At 43.6% G+C, this 17,256-nt stretch overlaps 1 protein-coding gene across 2 annotated transcripts in view; it reads left to right on the top strand.

Moving 5' to 3' along the window:
* LOC308294749 (neural-cadherin-like) overlaps positions 1-7,514 on the top strand; it is a 209,214-nt gene extending 201,700 nt beyond the window's left edge. For both annotated transcript variants that reach the window (XM_080737570.1, XM_080737571.1), the window contains 2 exons: positions 4,747-4,901; positions 6,263-7,514. In XM_080737570.1, coding sequence (XP_080593696.1) covers positions 4,747-4,901; positions 6,263-6,877 — 770 coding nt within the window. In that variant the 3' untranslated portion in view covers positions 6,878-7,514. The remainder of the gene's footprint in view (positions 1-4,746; positions 4,902-6,262) is intronic.
* Positions 7,515-17,256: the final 9,742 nt, after the last annotated feature.

Raw genomic sequence — 17,256 nt, forward strand, 5'->3', positions numbered from 1 at the left:
TCCGCCATGATTGATATTGATCTAATATCCAGCTGCACGCGGCTGCACACGCAACACCAGTCAACAGCTGCTGCAGGCGGCAGGCGCTATAGTGCACAGCTCCTACGCAGTGAAACTGTGGGCCCTATTATGATCCAGGTCTTATGCCTTATGCCTTAACTTCTTTGCCTTCTTTTACTATTTTGTTTTTGTTTTTTAAATATTTCAAATAGCTGATCTGCAAGTTCACAACGTGCAGATGTAGATCAGCATTTGAAGTATTTAAAAATGTTTTTCAAAATAGTGAAAAAAAGGTAAAGAAGTTAAGGCATAAGACCTGGATCATAATAGGGCCCATGTGAGTGCTAATCTAACTCCAGAGAGCGTGCGAATGTAACCAAATGGACCCGTACGGATCCATTTGGTTACATTTGTACGCTCTCTGAGTTAGATGAACCATGGGTTTTAGGATGTAGGGGTGAGCTGCGTACCATGAGTGTGAATGCGCTTCTGTCGAGTTTTTTCCCAGTTGCATGGACTTGTCTTCAACTTGTGTATTTTAGTGGTTCTCAAACTTTTTTGAACTACTATCATATGTTAAACAATCCTGAAGTACCGCCCCACCCCACCTCCCACAACAATATATATCTTTTTAGAATAATATTAAGGAGTTATAACAATCATTTGCTTTTATTAACACTTCTTAAGATTTAACATTAATGATCTTAAATCTATATTCATACATGGTTGCGCACCTAAAATAAACGACCTACAAGCCCACGACATGATGAGCAGCAACACGATCTGAGCGTGTAGATCGGTTATTTTCGGTAAGTGCCACTAGTCTGTTCACAATGAAGTATATCAAGCTCTTAACAGTCAACATTTGATTTCAAGCTTTTTCCCCCCCAAAAAAAAAGGGAAATTATTTTTAAAACATTTTACCATGGACCACCTGTAAGGATGCCATGGAGAACCAGTGGTGTATGATACATACATACATGTCATATATGGGAGCAGCCATTACTGAGTGGTTAGTGAGCCCGCCTGGGAAGCCAGAGGCCCTGGTTGTCCCAGGTAGGATTCCAGGCCAGGCCAGCAATGTGTCCATGTTTGTCCCTGAGACAAGACTCTTAACCCTAAGACTCTCTTCACTCCTAATTGCTCCCCGAGCGTAGAGTGGCGCTCAATGCTGCTAGTAGTTATAGCCTAGGTAAATGTTAAGTTCAAGTATACAGTGACAAACACCCCAAGGAGTAGAGTGTCTATCTCTACGTGGTTGTGTATTGAGGTAAGGTTAAATCAATGATAAAAATCTCCGCTACGGCCCTCTCTGCACTGTGTATGGAGCTAGACTAGAGTATAGAGCTGTCTGTGTTTGACAGGAGCTCGGGTGGCGTCATGGGCGGAGGAGGTGAGTGGAGGCAGACGGCGCTCAGTAGCAGGTAATACTGGAGGCGAGCGGGAGGGCCGGCCCACCGCTGGCTGGCACCGGCACTCGCCTCATCCACCATTCTTTTTGACGTTTTTGCCGAGTCGCTGCGGCTCAGTGGGGATCTGGGTTCAGGTCAGCTGATCGATACAGCTCTGTCTCGACCCCATGATGAGGAGGCAAGAGGAACGCTTTGAGTCTCGCTCTCCTCTCTGCTTAAAAGGCCTCAGTTATTCTTGGTTGCGTGCCGGTGCCTTGCACAGCAAATAGCAGATCTGCAAGCTCACAATGCGCCGCGAATGTGATGCGTTGTGAGCTTGTATATCTGATATTTAAGGCATGCAACACCGGCAGGAAAATAAGTGTAAGTCAGGCTTAAGAGAGGACAGAAAGAAAGAAAGGAAGACAGAAAAAAAGAAAGAAAAAGAGAGAGAAAAATCAAACGTTAGTAAACAGCAGTTACTGTGCAGCATTCCTCAGGGGTAAATAGACATTATAGTAGCATCGCAGCAGGGTGGCATTGGACAGAGGATGGGCTTCCCAGCATGCCTTGTGGCACACATACCCTGACAGCTGTTGTTGCAGCCTTGTGTATTTTGTTATGGGAAATAACATGCTGTTTCATAACCATTTATTTTGAATGTGTGGTTTTTAACCGTGGCTCTGCAGGAGGCTGGTTGTCTATAAGAGAATTGTTGTGGTTGTGGGTGTGTGTATGCATGTGTGGACATTGATTGAATACTTTATTAGTCATTAATGTGAACAGCATAAGATAATACACATTTATGCTAAAATGATAGCTGATAAGCGGATTCTGCCAATGCATTTCAACAGGAATGGAGCGGATTCAAAAAGTCAGCTCTGTTCCCATTGAAATGCATTGGAAGAATCCGCTATCAGCTGGCAACCATACTTTGGTGTGACCGTGCCCTAACAGTGTTTCTACATTGCAGTATTGATACTTTTACATACGTAACACATTAATTTTTCCACCACTGGTTCAAATTTGGAATCGTGCATCATTTGTTATAGATCAGTGGTTCTCAACCTTTTCATGCCGCGACCCCCCCTTCCTGGCGAGCACTAAGAGTTGAGGTATTACATTTTGTATAACACGGTTCCATTGTGAAAATAGCAGATCTACATGCTCTCAACGCTGCGAGGTGTTGTGATCATGTAGATCGGCTATTTTCAAAATTCTACCTCTAATATTTCACAATTTGGCCAATGTTTAATTTGTCATTTTAGAGGTGTTAAAAAAAGTCCTTAAATTGTCACTTAGGAAATGTGCATATACCTTCTATACACTTACACTTCATGTTGGTTTGTTTACTGTTGAGTGAGAAAACAGCGTTGCACTTTAAGTTAATCATCTGGGCCCCAGATTCTGGGGACCCCCAAAATAATTTGGGGACCCCCCCTGGGTCACAGGTTGAAAACCACTTTTCTAGGTGACTGCAGTAAACAGGCTGGTTACATGCAGTCCCAGATCCACATTGAAGCCACAGGGGGGGCTCTCTCCATTCTGACATGTCGCCACTCTGACAGTGACTTCTTATTGTCAGAGTGGCAACACTTCCACAGAGGTTAAGGTTAGGGTAAGAGATAGGGTTAGTGTCTGTCGGAAAGGAGACATGTCGGAATGGAGAGATGCACCCAAGCCACACCACTCCCACGTGGTTCTCGAAATCTACAAGTCGTGTTTTGCATGAGTGACAGGGGTGATTACAGGGGGCATGCAAGTAACAGTATCAATACCGCAATGTAGAAGTACTCTGTTACAAGTACAAGTCCGGAATTCAAAATGTACTTGAGTAAAAGTATGAAAGTGTTGGCATCAAAATAAGTAAAAAGACATTTTGAAAATAGCAGATCTACAAGCTCACAACGCGTCACATCACGATTGGGTATTTTCAAATAGCCTTGGTATAAAATAGGGGTAAAGTGGTTTATGTATGTTTTGCAATATTACAATTTATATCTGCAAAGTAACTAGTAACTAAAGTTTTACAAATACCTCAAAACTGTACTTAAGTAAATGTACTTAATTAGTGGAGGTACTTCTGTGACAGACAGACAGACAGACAGACACATACACAGAGAGAGTGAGACTCTTGCAAAGTCACACCCTAAAATAGCTCCACTGATTATTATCAGAAAATTTACATCGCTGTAACAGTTTGACGTGTGTTTCAGTCTCAAAGAGTTGTTTTTCCATCTGCTGCTATGAAATCTCTTCAATTATGCGTGTGCCAAGTGTTACCAAAGAATCGGATACTAAGGAGATGCATAATAGATCTCATCTAGCAGGAGAGATGATAAAAAAAAAACTAAAAACTAAAGCCAAAGCAGAAACCAGGGGCCAGGCGGGGACTCAGAAACAGACGAGGAGACTTAACTAGGTTGCAGAAAAAGAGAGAGCGAACCGGAGCCAGGGAGGGGAGCTGGGGGAGAGAGGCCCAGATCGTCCAATGCAACAGAACGAGGAAGACAGAGGAATTCCAAATTAAAGAGATAACGAGAATGAAAGCAAAGTGAGAACAAGAAGAGAGAGAGAAAGGGATGGGAAAGAGAGAGAGAGAGAGAGAGAGAGAGAGAGAGAGAGAGAGAGCGAGAGCGAGCGATAGAGGGATGGCAGATGGGAGAAAAATATTGGTTGAGATTAATGGACTTTAAAGGTCAGTCCAGCATGTTGTATAATTTAGCACACAATAGCTGTGATTGATGTGGATGCTTTAAGGAGCATTCCTCTGTGCTACTGCTTTGCTTGGCGCGCCATCCCTCTGCCGGCGGCTCCCCCACCACCCAGAGGCTTTGTGTTTAAGCCGGGGAGAAGTGCACATCCGGTTAATAGGTTTCAGAGGAACCGTGGTCTTTCGGTATAGGACAGGAAATGGAGAGCCCGGCATCAAAGGGAATAGGTGCAAAAGGTTGCGCCTTTGTTTCAGTCTATGTTCCATTAGTATGTCCTAACTGTGCAGCCGGTGGTACTAATGGCTCTTGCAGGGGCAGGGGGGAGAGGTAGAGCAGTCTGGCGGAAGCTCCCATACGGCACCGTTAGCTATTATCATGCCGGGTTGAAGTACTTCAAAGGGTATTATTCTTGTCACAGTACTGGATCTATGGGGGTGGATTATTAAATTGTAAAAGGAAAAGACAGCAACCAAAAAAAAGCTACAGTGGTTGTACCTATATGTCATTATCCATGACATTACGCTCTACTCACACTTTGTGATTAATTCACTCCCAAGTGGAGAAAGAAAAGAGAAAATACATTTATAGCTTTGAACCCCTCACCTAACCCCTGTGCTAACCTGCTCTCTGGCGCCCCCCAGTGCTGATGCTGGGCCTGTTCTTGTACTCCTGCTGGAGGAGACACAAGGGCCTGAAGGAGGGCGTGTACCACGTGTCGGCGCACCACGGCGAGTGGGAGGACATCCGAGAAAATGTGCTCAACTATGATGAAGAGGGAGGAGGCGAGCAGGACCAGGTACCAACACACAGCAGCCAGTTTAACCTCCAGAGTGTAAATAAATGACCCTTTTAACTCCACGCACTCAGAGTGCAAAAATGATGTGCGGTGTGCGCATTCACTTTTCACTGTCACATTTGCAGCCATGCGCACACGCACACACACACACACACACACACACACACACACACACACACACACACACACACACACACACACACACACACACACACACACACACACACACACACACATATATACAGTATATGCTGTCATGTGAAGATAAAACTGAAAACATTGTCCACTAAGTCATACATTCTATTTCACATAGGCTATATTAGAACATAACCACTTTCAACCTGGCGTCCCTGTTTTGCAGGGCAGTGCAGAGAGCACTGAGTGGGCAGGTGCTCAAACCTCACTAAAGGGCACTTCTGCGTTTGGTGGTCTTTTTGTGGGGGTCCCTCGTGCCATTTCACACCAGAAATGTTGTTAGAAATTCTTGCCGTCTCAAAGAAGGTTGTTTGTGGGAGGGCACTTGAAATCTCTGCATCAGGTGAAACTAAAACTGACTAATGTCAGCCAGCTCATTTAAGTTATAATTATAAATATAATAATTATTATAGTGAAACTATAATCATTTTGTCAAATGTTCGTCCTGATATGGGCCACGGACGTTGGGCAGGCCATTTTTTGGCAAAAAGGCAATTTCAGGCAAAAGGGAAGGTGCCCAAGCACCTAAAGCCTCTGCACGTGCCTGCTGTTTTGTCAATATGAACAAAACAATGTACATCTACAAGCCCATAACACGTTTCATCGACTCAGGTTGTGAGCTGATATCTCTGCCACAGTATCCTGTCATATGACAACTTGTATCTATTCATATATTTGTTTTTGTCAGAATTAGTTGATTAGTCATTTGATAATGCTCATGCAGCTGCCAAACAGGAAAATGGCCTTGAAATCAAAAGTAGGTTCCCAGGAGATCTGGGATGGGAGTCAATACTGGAAATTAACCAATAGCTAGTTAATGCCTCTATTTGCTTTAATAGTGCTGCTAATAGCAGTTTCCCTCACCTACAATCAGATAATTAATTACTTGTTCAATCAATGGCAATGTTGTTGCCAACATATCTTCCTCCAGTGGCTCTTCATCAGACAATGAGCCTCATTCCATGTCAAAGACGAAAGCTGAGAACATATTGTTCTAGCACATATGGCTGTGTGCCTGTTAATCTATTACAGTATGTTCAATAGAGCAATCATCCATGGAAACACCTTCACCACCGTCTCTATCTTCCTGTGTTCTCTCTCTCTCTCTCTCTCTCTCTCTCTCTCTCTCTCTCTCTCTCTCTCTCTCTCTCTCTCTCTCTCTCCAGAATGCCTTCAACATGGTGGAACTCCAGCGCTCCCTCCAGCCCAGCCCGGCGCAGTCGCTTCGCTACAGCTACCCACAATGCATCATCTCCTGCCCCCAGGCCAAGCCGCCGCAGGAGCGCAGCCAGAAGGGCGGGGCGGCCGGCAGCAACGGGGCGGGCAGCGCGGCCATCGCCCTGCGGCTGGCCCGGCCCCCCTCGCAGACGGACAGCCTGCCCTCCCCTCTGACCTTCCGCCGCTCCCACAAGAGCCTGTCCTTCTCCAGCCAGGACCTGGCCCGCTACCTGTGCGAGGTCATCAGGGACACGGAGCAGCCGGGGGAGGGGCAGGCCGCCGGCACCATGACCACGCCGCGGCAGCGCCACTCCGGGAAGCAGCGGTGCGGCGGCCTGGCGGCCGTGCGCTCCCTCAGCTCCCTCACTGCCGCCGAGGCCCAGGGGTCGGAGGTCAGGCTACGGGGTGAGCAGGAGAGCCCCCGACTGGACCGGTTCAGAACCCTCCGGGCTGTCGTTAGCGAGCTGAGGGGAGAACCCGCGAGCCACTCCAATACTGCAGAGGGCCAGCGGGACAAACTGAAGGAGAGCCGCGGGCAGCCCAACTGCGAGAAGAGTGGGTAAGGCCGCGATTTATGCTCCCTCGTACGGCCGCAGTGCGCAGCGGAAATAGACAATGTACAACCTCACGACGCGTGGCATCAGCGATGCGGTGTGAGCTTGTAGGTATACAGTGCGCCACGCCGTCGTAGGAAAAAGTATAAATCATGCTTATAAGACTGCTGCTCATGGACAGTTATGGAAAAGCAACATTGATCACATGGCTGAGAAATCCAAAGGGAGACAATTAAATGGGAAATACTCTGAGCTTGCTGAACTCGCTGAGTGTGTGTGTGTGTGTGTGTGTGTGTGTGTGTGTGTGTGTGTGTGTGTGTGTGTGTGTGTGTGTGTGTGTTTGTGCGTGTGTGCGTGCGCTCTAAAGTTTGCTCTAAATGTTCTGTATCGATGGGACTTTTCAGCTCTTTGATATAAAAGATGTTTACCAATGAATGAACTGATGTGATGTGTTTACCTGACATTGCACTGTATAGTATATATTCCACACGATGCACTTTTGGAAGCGCCCTCTGTCAAAACTATTCATTATCTGAAAACATTCATAAGACAGAGTGCTCATGTAATTCCTCTGAAAGAGCTGGTTTCTTATTTTTCTCCTTTTGTCATCAATGACCGTCATCATGAAATAATTTATGTGAAGAAAAGACGACTTGCTTCATTTGTATTTTATCTATTTGCTTTTGAATAAAATGAATATCTTTGATAATAGCTGGGATCCAATCTTGTTCAAATGCATCCTGCATGAGTCCGTGTTTGCAATCGACAGATCTCCCGTCTTTAAAGTTCACACTATCTTTCATCATCAAATGCAAATAGCTGAGGCTGCTCTTTATTTACACGATCAAGTAGTCGACTTAATGCCGCCACAGACTGAATAAATCCAGTTTATTTACAGTAACAGACACGTGAATACGCCTCAAATACACACAGTACGACAGACATACATAGATACAGTATATTAACCATTAATTTGTCTACACTTACACCTGACAGTGCGTATGAGGATTAAAAGCATACTTACAGTAACGGGCACGTGAATATGCCTCAAATACATAAACAGTATGACAGGCATATATACTGTATATACATATACGGTACAGTATATTAACCATTAATTTGGCTACACTTACACCTGACAGTGCGTATGATGATTAAAAGCATACGTTAGGAGCTGTGACACATGTTCTTGTCTCGTACAGTGAGCTATTACCAGCACACAGCATAACGAGCTGGTGCTGAGAAGAGGTCCATCTCAAGGAGATGAATCATTCATGTCTAGTGCCAAAAAATGAAGAAGAAAAAAAATAAAACTCTAACCAGAGCTACTGGGAGTCTCCAACATGCTCTCCAAAGCTTGTCACTCCCAGAAGGCTATGCTTAATTGGCCAGCATTACTGGAGTTAAACAGCTGTGACATTGGACTGAGCCACCAGGGGCGTAAGACGGAGTGGCATGCACTGTGGACTTGATGCTCTTGACTTGAAATATGGGTAGCCTGCCTATACTTTATACTAGCACGATTTATACTTGGTTGTATGGTGGTGTCGCGCGCCGGAAATAGCCGATCTACAAGCGCACAGCACGTCACTGTGCGCTTGTAGATCGGCTATTCCCGGTGCGCAACACTGTCCTGTGACGGAACATAAATTAGGCATTACCGCTTGCATTATACATCATGTTAAGAGATAGGAGTGAGTGGATGGCTACAATTCCCTGTAGCTTCATAAGGAGTTATCACATTTCACATTTATAAGGCCTCATGCTGTATAAATATATTTAACGAGCAGCTGGAAATAACACAGCAAGCTGGTCCTCAACCAAGGTCCTGTGGAAGGCTCTCCTCACACTGTTTGACTGAATTAATATCACCTGGCTCGATACGATACAGGCTATTTAATTGGCTGATAACAGTTGAAGCAGGTGGTTAGCATTGCTTATTCTTTATTAACATATCAGCTGATGAAGTCAGATGAATGCTTAAATTGTCACCATGCTAAGCATGAAGCCATATTGCCACCTATTGGCAATATAGTGGTACAACACCCAATTATATCAGATTGGGTCATAAGAACTACAGTATGCCTAAGAGTGAAGTGAACCCCATATAAAGCAGTTATTGTTAAGAAATCTTGGCCCAGATTCATGAGAAGTCTTTCTAAATACAATCATTTGAGAAGACCCCGAGATATCCCCTAACCGTGCAGTTCTGCAGAATAAATAGTATATATTTGTATATGGAAATGTTTGAACCTCTGGCAGAATGACTTGAACACCCGCACACTGTCACAGAAAAATATGTCATGGGTATACAACAACTTTTCTGTGTATTAGCATAACCGTTCATTTGATAACCTGGGGGTTATCTTAAGATAACCTGATGCATTTGCATTTGAAGACAGTGTGCGGGACTTTTTTTCTTTCAGTAAGTCAGGGCCCTCGTCTGGTCTTCTCTAGCCTCGCGTAGCCAGGCTTACTCATCTGTGAGGAGAAAAGCCTGGTCAGGATATGAGGCAGAGACCGTTCTAGGAGGTGGGGCTGAATTTTCCCGGAAGTTGTATTTTTTTCACAGTGGGGTGTCCCTGCAAAAGTATTCCCCGCTGGAAAAAAATCGGGTCTACGTCTCCTGTTCCGTCGGTTGCGCTCGCAATAAATAATATACAAACAAAAACATTGATTCAGGCGATTACACCTATTAACAGTTCTGCTGCCGTTGACAATCCTCACCGTCATTGAAAGGGTTAAAATCATGGTGCCGTTGACGGTGAGGACTGTGAATCTTACTGTATTTACAGTAAAAGTATAATTACTTACTGTACGTCGCTCCGGTCCCGCCCACATCGGTAATGTCCGCGATTTGTTTACAACGCACATCGGGCGTGCATGCAAAGTGAACGTCCTCCATAGTAAATCCATTGAGAGGCCCATAAAGAGACTTAATTTACTCAAAAGAGACATTTTTATACAAAGGGTGGTCTGCATACTGTAAACAATAGACTCGGCTGGGCGCAGCCATGTTTCCCTTCTGGACCCACACTGTCATGTGACTAGATGACGTAATCGTTGCCGTCAAGTGATAATCCAAAAAAACAAAAACAACCCCCTTCCGGCCCTTCAAAATAATAGCGGAGGCCTACGGAGGAAACGGCGCGGCACCAAGCATCCCTTCAGATTAAAAGGCAGTAGATGTGTTAAGAGCTACAATCTATTTTAGTTTTTTCACTTGGGAATGTAAACAGACTAGCACCCCATGAACGTAACGTCCGCTAAACGCAGCACTTCCGCTAGAAGCCATTTGTTGCCATTTTAAACATAGCTGTACTAAGCAGCTGCCAAATTGTCCTTACCTTTTAACGTGGGCACGCGCACGCATCGTGCACAATATGTGCGCGACTCATCTAGTAGACGTGTAGACTCGGTGACAGCTTTCGAATAAAAAAACCCCCATTGAAATAGACATATCCGTTGCCACGCTGTATCCCTGCTTATCCGCCAGTGTTTACATGAAAAAACATTGGAAAAAGCCAGCTGTGCGCTATGGTAACACGTGGACACGTTCGCGCACATAGCAGACGATATGTGCGCAGATCATATGCCAGGCGGGTAGAGGAATCAAACAGCTACAAAATAAAAACTAGAAGCAGTGCTCTTCCGAGCACAGGTCTCCACCAGGCAAACTTTGGAAGCTAATATTAGCCAATCAGGATGGCATATGAAATATCAGACGGATCGGACTTGATCACATGACTATAGAGATACTGTGTACCGATTTGCGTGATTTTTGGATAAAATCTCAAGGAGTAATATCCAAAAATGTGTTTTACATAAGTCGGCCCAAAGGTGGCGCTATAAAAGGCTTATGTGAAAAATGCAGGGCAAAGGTTTATCCTTAGCTTCTAGGGAGTGTGCTTGCAAAGTTTGAAACTGATCGGTGGAGTTATAGGTAAAACCACAAATCGGCCTGTTATAGCGCCACCATGAGGCTGATTTAAAAAAAAATAAGTGGCATTTCTTCCTCGGCCTAGTGGGAACGTGTGTGCGCGATTTCATGATAATCGCACTTTGCGTTTGTGATTTGAGGCATTTTGTTCCAAACGGCTCGATCCTACAAACTTTGGAAGCCAATCTTAGCCAATCAGGATGGAATATGCAAAATCGGACAGATCCGTGTCGATCACATGACTGTCGAGATACTGCCTACCGATTTGTATGATTTTTGGACAAAATCTGTAAGAGTAGTGCACAGAAATGTGTTTTGCGAACATCGGCCACTAGGTGGCGCTAGAAAAGGCCCATTTAAAAAATTTAGGGCAGAGGTTCTAGATTGGCATCCAGGGAATGTGTGTGCTCACTTTGGCAGCGATCGGGCCAACGGACGGACGGACGGACGGACGGACGGACGGACGGACGGACGGACGGACGCACGCACGGACGGAGGGGAAAACATACTCTCCCTCAGCCTTCGGCTGGTGGAGACAATAAAACGTGTGAAAAAATACCATTCTATGGCCATGCAGTCAGCTCACTTGTTTACAATGAAAAGCTATGCGAACGGAGCTGCGATTGGACGTCAGACCGGATATGGAAACCTAGATCCGGTCCAAACGGGAAATACGACCGGATACAGTTAGGGGGCGGGCCTAAAGTCTCTGAAGCGGCTATATACAGCGATCATACTTTTAATCGTTTCATAATGATTAAAGCTAATTAAATCTTCGGGCTCCTCGGGCATCGCAGAGTGGTACAGCGGGAAATCTCCGGTTTCAACGGGGATCGCAGAGTATGAGTTAAAAGTCCTTAAATTGCCACTTCACTGTCGGCCCTTACCCACATATTGAGAACCACTGGTCTAACAAAGTGATTTTATTTATTTATTATTTTTCAATTTTTCAAAGACGCCCGTTACCTTTTTTGTTGTTGTTGTCAAACCCTCTGTATTCATTCAACTCTAGAAATGGAACTCAATGAACCCATAGGTCTCTGGCTGGATTGATCGCTCTCTGGCTGGATTGATCCCGCCCCGCAGTTTTGAAGAAACGGCGCAAAGAAGAACAAACAGAAGGTCACCCTGACATCACCACAACGGTGTCGCATTGAAACAGTTTTATTCATTAACCTTATTTCTGGAGGAACAGGACACTTATGATTATTGTTGTTTTGACCGTAGGTCGCAGTTTATATGAAAACCGACACATCCTGTCCGTCAGTAAGTCAGTGTGTAACGCCTCTGGCTACTAGCTGAACCTGTTCTGACATTGTTGAACAAGACAGCATAATCTGGCAATCATACAGTATATGGAGATCCCTGATGTCCAATGGCCAAGACAGAATTAATTTGCAAATCAAGACTGCTGACTATCATCACCTGGATCTCCGGATATGAAGATCACAACACTGACCTCATCACATCCTGGATATCCATACATGGAGACGACTGGATCATCACCTAGATCTCTATATGGAGCTGGTCAAAACTGTACCTCTACATCTGACCTCACTGATTCCATATATGGATATAGCTGACCAGTTCTGACATCACAGTGATGACTCAACCAGCTCAGCGAAACTGGTTACCACAGATTGATAAACTAAACATATTAGCTAATGTTCTGGACAATTTATTTTATGTTTCCTTGGAATGTGTACCGGTATGACATTTATATTTACATTTATTTCCCCCTTTTCAAGGACCTCAATAACTGACAGTGCACAAAATTATACCATTATATTCATGTATGTATATAATTATTTGTCGCAGGCCACAGAATTATGGTAGAAACAGTATTTACAGCAATTATCCTACACTGCATTGTCTTTGAACCTTACACTGCTTGCCACCGGTTGTTTAAATTGCTCGATTAGGTTTTTGTTTACCGGTATTTCGGTTTGTTTATGTTTAGACTGCATTATTATAAACTAAGTATGACAGTAACAGTTTTTTTTATTTAGCCTGCTCAAGGAAACTGCTCCCCCTGTCCCTAGCAGATCTACCAGCTCACAATACATTGTGAAGCAACACGTTGTGAGATTATATATCAGCTTTCTCCTGGAGTGAGTGTCTGTCTGTCGGTCTGCAGACCGACAGACAGACAGACGTAGCGGTGCGGTGCGGGCAGGCTCAGTGTAGCCTGTCAGCGAGTCGCGGGTTTGAGTCCCGATCCCGTCAGCCTTTGCTCCCCATTTCCTGTCAACAAGCTGTCCAATAAATGAAGGCATAAAAACCCCTAATACAACTTTAGAAAAAGAAAGACTATAATGAATTGCTGCCTTGAATACTATATTTCACAATGTTGCAAAGCGCTGGACCGATCAGTGCCACATTTCTTGTACACACTGCCAGTAGCCTAGACCAAACAAAGTACCTATTTTTTATTTAACTTAAATTCATAATGGATGTCAGAGGTGTTTGGATAGGGCTGAAACTATGCAGTCATACCTCTACAGTATATGTCATAGAAGAATATGTCAGTGTTAACAATGTTTCCCCTTCTTCCTACAGAGATTCTAAGTCTGTATACATTTAAGTGACTTTTTTGCTTCAAGGACATGTTTTGCTACAGGTGAGCTGAGGTCTGCAGTCAGTCAAGTCTCCTTGTTTCAACAGAGCACCGTTTTGCCAAAAAGTATTCCTGTAAAAACACTTCTATTATCTAACAGTCCTCGACCCCATCCTCACTCCCTTTTAAGGGTTTGCATTACGTAACCATTTACATAATTTAAACCTGTACGATGTCATGTTTATAATTCAGACATCCCAGGCTGAGTGATCAGAGCACAGTGCACTGCATATCTGGGGCTCGATATGTTAAAACTCTCCTTTTCCCTGTGTCTTGAGCAGGGTTGTGAAAGTAGGTGCTGTGACGTGAGGCCAGGGGTGCCTCGGAGAAAACCGTTGATAATATTTGGAATTTATCTTTTATCACTACTTTGACCCTCTATACTTAATTAAACAGACCTGAATTTCACTGTACTTTGTGCATTCCTATTTGATCTAAATCAAATCTCTTCACCAAAAATAGCTGGGACGCATTGATGAGCTTCTAGATCAGCTATTTTTGGGGAATGTTCCACCCAGAATAGGGATGCTGGGTTCAAGTGGTTAACCACTGTTAAATAACCTTATTTAAAACTGTCCTAATCCCTCAAGTTCATCTCGTGACATACTGTATATAGGGGGAAAAGGTTTACATATTTACGTACTGTAGCATAATATAACATGAATGTAAGGCACTATAAAGTATCAATGTAATTCAGGGGTGCCGTGGATGAAACAGTTATTTAGAGGGGTGACAAAAACGTTTGAGAACCACTGGTGTAGTGTCTCTACTCCAGTCCTCCCTCCTTCCTCCTTACTTTAAATCACAGCATGTACAAATGGAACCAATTGTTTTTTTTCTTTTGTTTTTTTTTCTCACCAAATACTCTCCTAACACCAACCAGGCAGTGCAATAATATTCACTGTAACGAACTGTCCAAATAAATCGGCAAATCAAAATAATACTTTCAAGAACAACAGGCAAAGGTCTAAACGAACAGGTAAGAGGTAAGTAACATATGGGCTACACCCTCTCTCTTCCTCTGGCTGTCCACTGGCCTGCCCAAACTACGAACTAGCTTTCTGTAGTTGCAGCTACAGTACCATTTTTATACAGTGTTGGTTAATACCAAGAATATTCACAGTCATTTGTATACATGAACTTAAAGGCAAACTATACAATTACTTACATTCATTCCATTTCATTAACTTTATATTTCTGACTGGCACCACTTAACCACGCGTCACCAGGCCTGGTATTCGTTTTAAACGTGCCGTGTGATCCGGTCTAGGCGTGGCCTAAACCGGCAACAGGCAGAAGAAGCGGCGCCGCTTTGTTTTGATCCCCCCTGTTTGTTTCCCCAATCCCTATTTAAATGCTCGAGAAGTGAAGTCTTGCCAGTCGCTACGAGTTGGACTAAAAGATCGATATACCAATAAACAAACTCTTCAAAAAATAAGCCAAACTACACTGCATCAAGGGTATTATTGGGTAGGCCCTAAAATTATGCCCTTGAGCGCAGGGAATTGTTTTGGTTTAAAACTGTTTCCGGTTTGGTAGTTCCGGCTAAAGCAGGGGTCTTCAACAGGGGGTCCGGGACCCCTAGGGGGTCCTCAGAGTTACTATAGGGGGTCCTCCAAATCTTTGTGTGATAGAAACTTTTTTCCACAATTTTATATTAACCACTTGAAACCTAGCGTCCATATTCTGAGAACTTTAGCCAAAAATAGCAGATCTACAAGCTCACAACGCCCCGCAGCACGAGGCATTGTGAGCTTGTAGATCGGCTATTTTCGGCAAAGAGCTTTGGTGTAGAGGGGAAAAGGGGGAGACTAAGTACAGAGTGAAAGGTCAAGTTTATTAAGTATTGACGGTTCAAGAATCCAAAATACAAAGATGATTGTGCTGTTAAAAGATGAAACTACAGTATATGGAATCTATTAACAGGTTGTGGGGGTCCTTGCTTCATCTCTCTCTCAACTAAGGGGTCCTTGGACTGAAAACATTGAAGACCCCTGGGCTAAAGTGTAGTCCGTCTGGTATGACTACAACATGACGTAACGTAGGTTGTTTCCACTCCAGACCGGATCAATAACCCCAAATGCTACTGATCCCAGGCTAACAGGAGTATTGCCAGCACTGCAGAGGAGAGACAGGTGAGCACTGAGCAGTGGTGGAAAAAGTACTCAAATGTTTTACTTAAGTAAAAGTATCAATACTGCAATGTAGAAATATTCTGGTAAAAGTAAAAGTCTGGAATTGAGTAAAAGTACGAAAGTATTGGCATCAAAATATACTTAAAGTACCAAAAGTAAAAGTACAAAATGTTTGAAAAAAAAATCCATAAATTAGAAAACAAATACTGAAAACAGACGGTTTACTTGGGTTTGTGATCTGCTGTTTTCACTAGTTTGGTTCCTGGGCAAGTGTCTAATTTCTCTTTTGGGTCTCGAGCTAAAAGGTTTGGGAACCACTGCCATAGATGACAGGGAAGCACCATAGGAAGCACCCTAAATGACAGGTAGGCCTACTGTAGCACCATAAGAAGCACCATAATGGTCCACATAGAGTTGTAGAGATCAAGTTGGTTTTGTAATAAACCATTTCCTCAGTATTGACATAGAACAGCTAAGTTAAAATGCAGCAGGAGTTTACCTACAGATGTTGACATGGAGATTGTAATTCATTCATTCAATGTGTCATTGAATAAAAAAGAAAATCAATCAAACAGAATATCTAAATGTGAATATTCATTGAATCATGTGTAAAGGCTCTTTTCCACCGGCAACGATAACGATGACGATAACAATTTAAAAAAAGTGGGTTTTCAATTGAAGTGGATCGGCAGCATCCACCCAACACCGATAAAGACAACGATAGCCGACAACTACATCGTTAGGATCAACAACGATGTGGTCAGATGACTCAGATCACACTCACAGTGATATGGAACTGGGTCTCTGACAAACAGCTCAAGGTGCGCTCTGCGCGAGCGGCTGTTAATTGGCGCCTCTTCACATTGATGTCCGATAACTTTATCGGACATCAATGTGAAGGCATAATTATCGCTGTGATATTTTATGGCTATCGTCATCGTTATCGCTGCCGGTGGAAAAGGGCCTTAACTCAATATTATGTATTGAAGACAAGATATCTGTATCTCATGTCTCTGTGAGTTTTAATTTGTAAAAAAGAAAAATGTAAACATTTTGGCATTTTCATAAATGTTTTCCTAATATTTTGGCATTGGGCAGCATCCCTGGGAAGATTTAGGGATTAAGTGTCTTGCACATTGCAGGGATCGAACCTGCGACTTCCAAGGCTCTCTAATCTGTAATAATTCAGTTATCTTATAATCATTCAGTTATGGCCACCCCATCATCAGCTATTCTAAGACAGTTGTTCTCTGTAACTCTGTAACAGTAAAGGGCTAAGTCTCTCATTTCTGACAATGTACTTTATATTATTTTATAAATGATGCATTTCATCATATATATTGTCCAGCAAAAGAGGCAACAAAGGAGTATATTGAGAAGTGGAAATGGTTCCATTTGTCTGTGGATAATTTTAGATATAAAAAAAGATTAACCAAAAAAAGGATATGTCAATTGTAGATCTGTAAAAAAATATTTGTGTAGTGAGCTTGTAGATACATTAGATCTACAGTACCATGTTCATTCATTGTCTCCACCAGGCCAATGGCATGGCCGAGACTATTAGTTAGACCGTTAGTCTGTAGGTCTGTGAACAGCTAAAACCGTTGGCTTGATGGAAGCGAAAATACTCAGACACAGAACTTCTGCCCCACACTTTCCACTTGGGCCTGTTATGGTGACCATTTTAGAGTGGTGC

Source organism: Nannobrachium achirus, assembly GCF_963921795.1.
Source record: "Nannobrachium achirus genome assembly, chromosome: 11".
Taxonomy (NCBI): Eukaryota; Metazoa; Chordata; class Actinopteri; order Myctophiformes; family Myctophidae; genus Nannobrachium; species Nannobrachium achirus.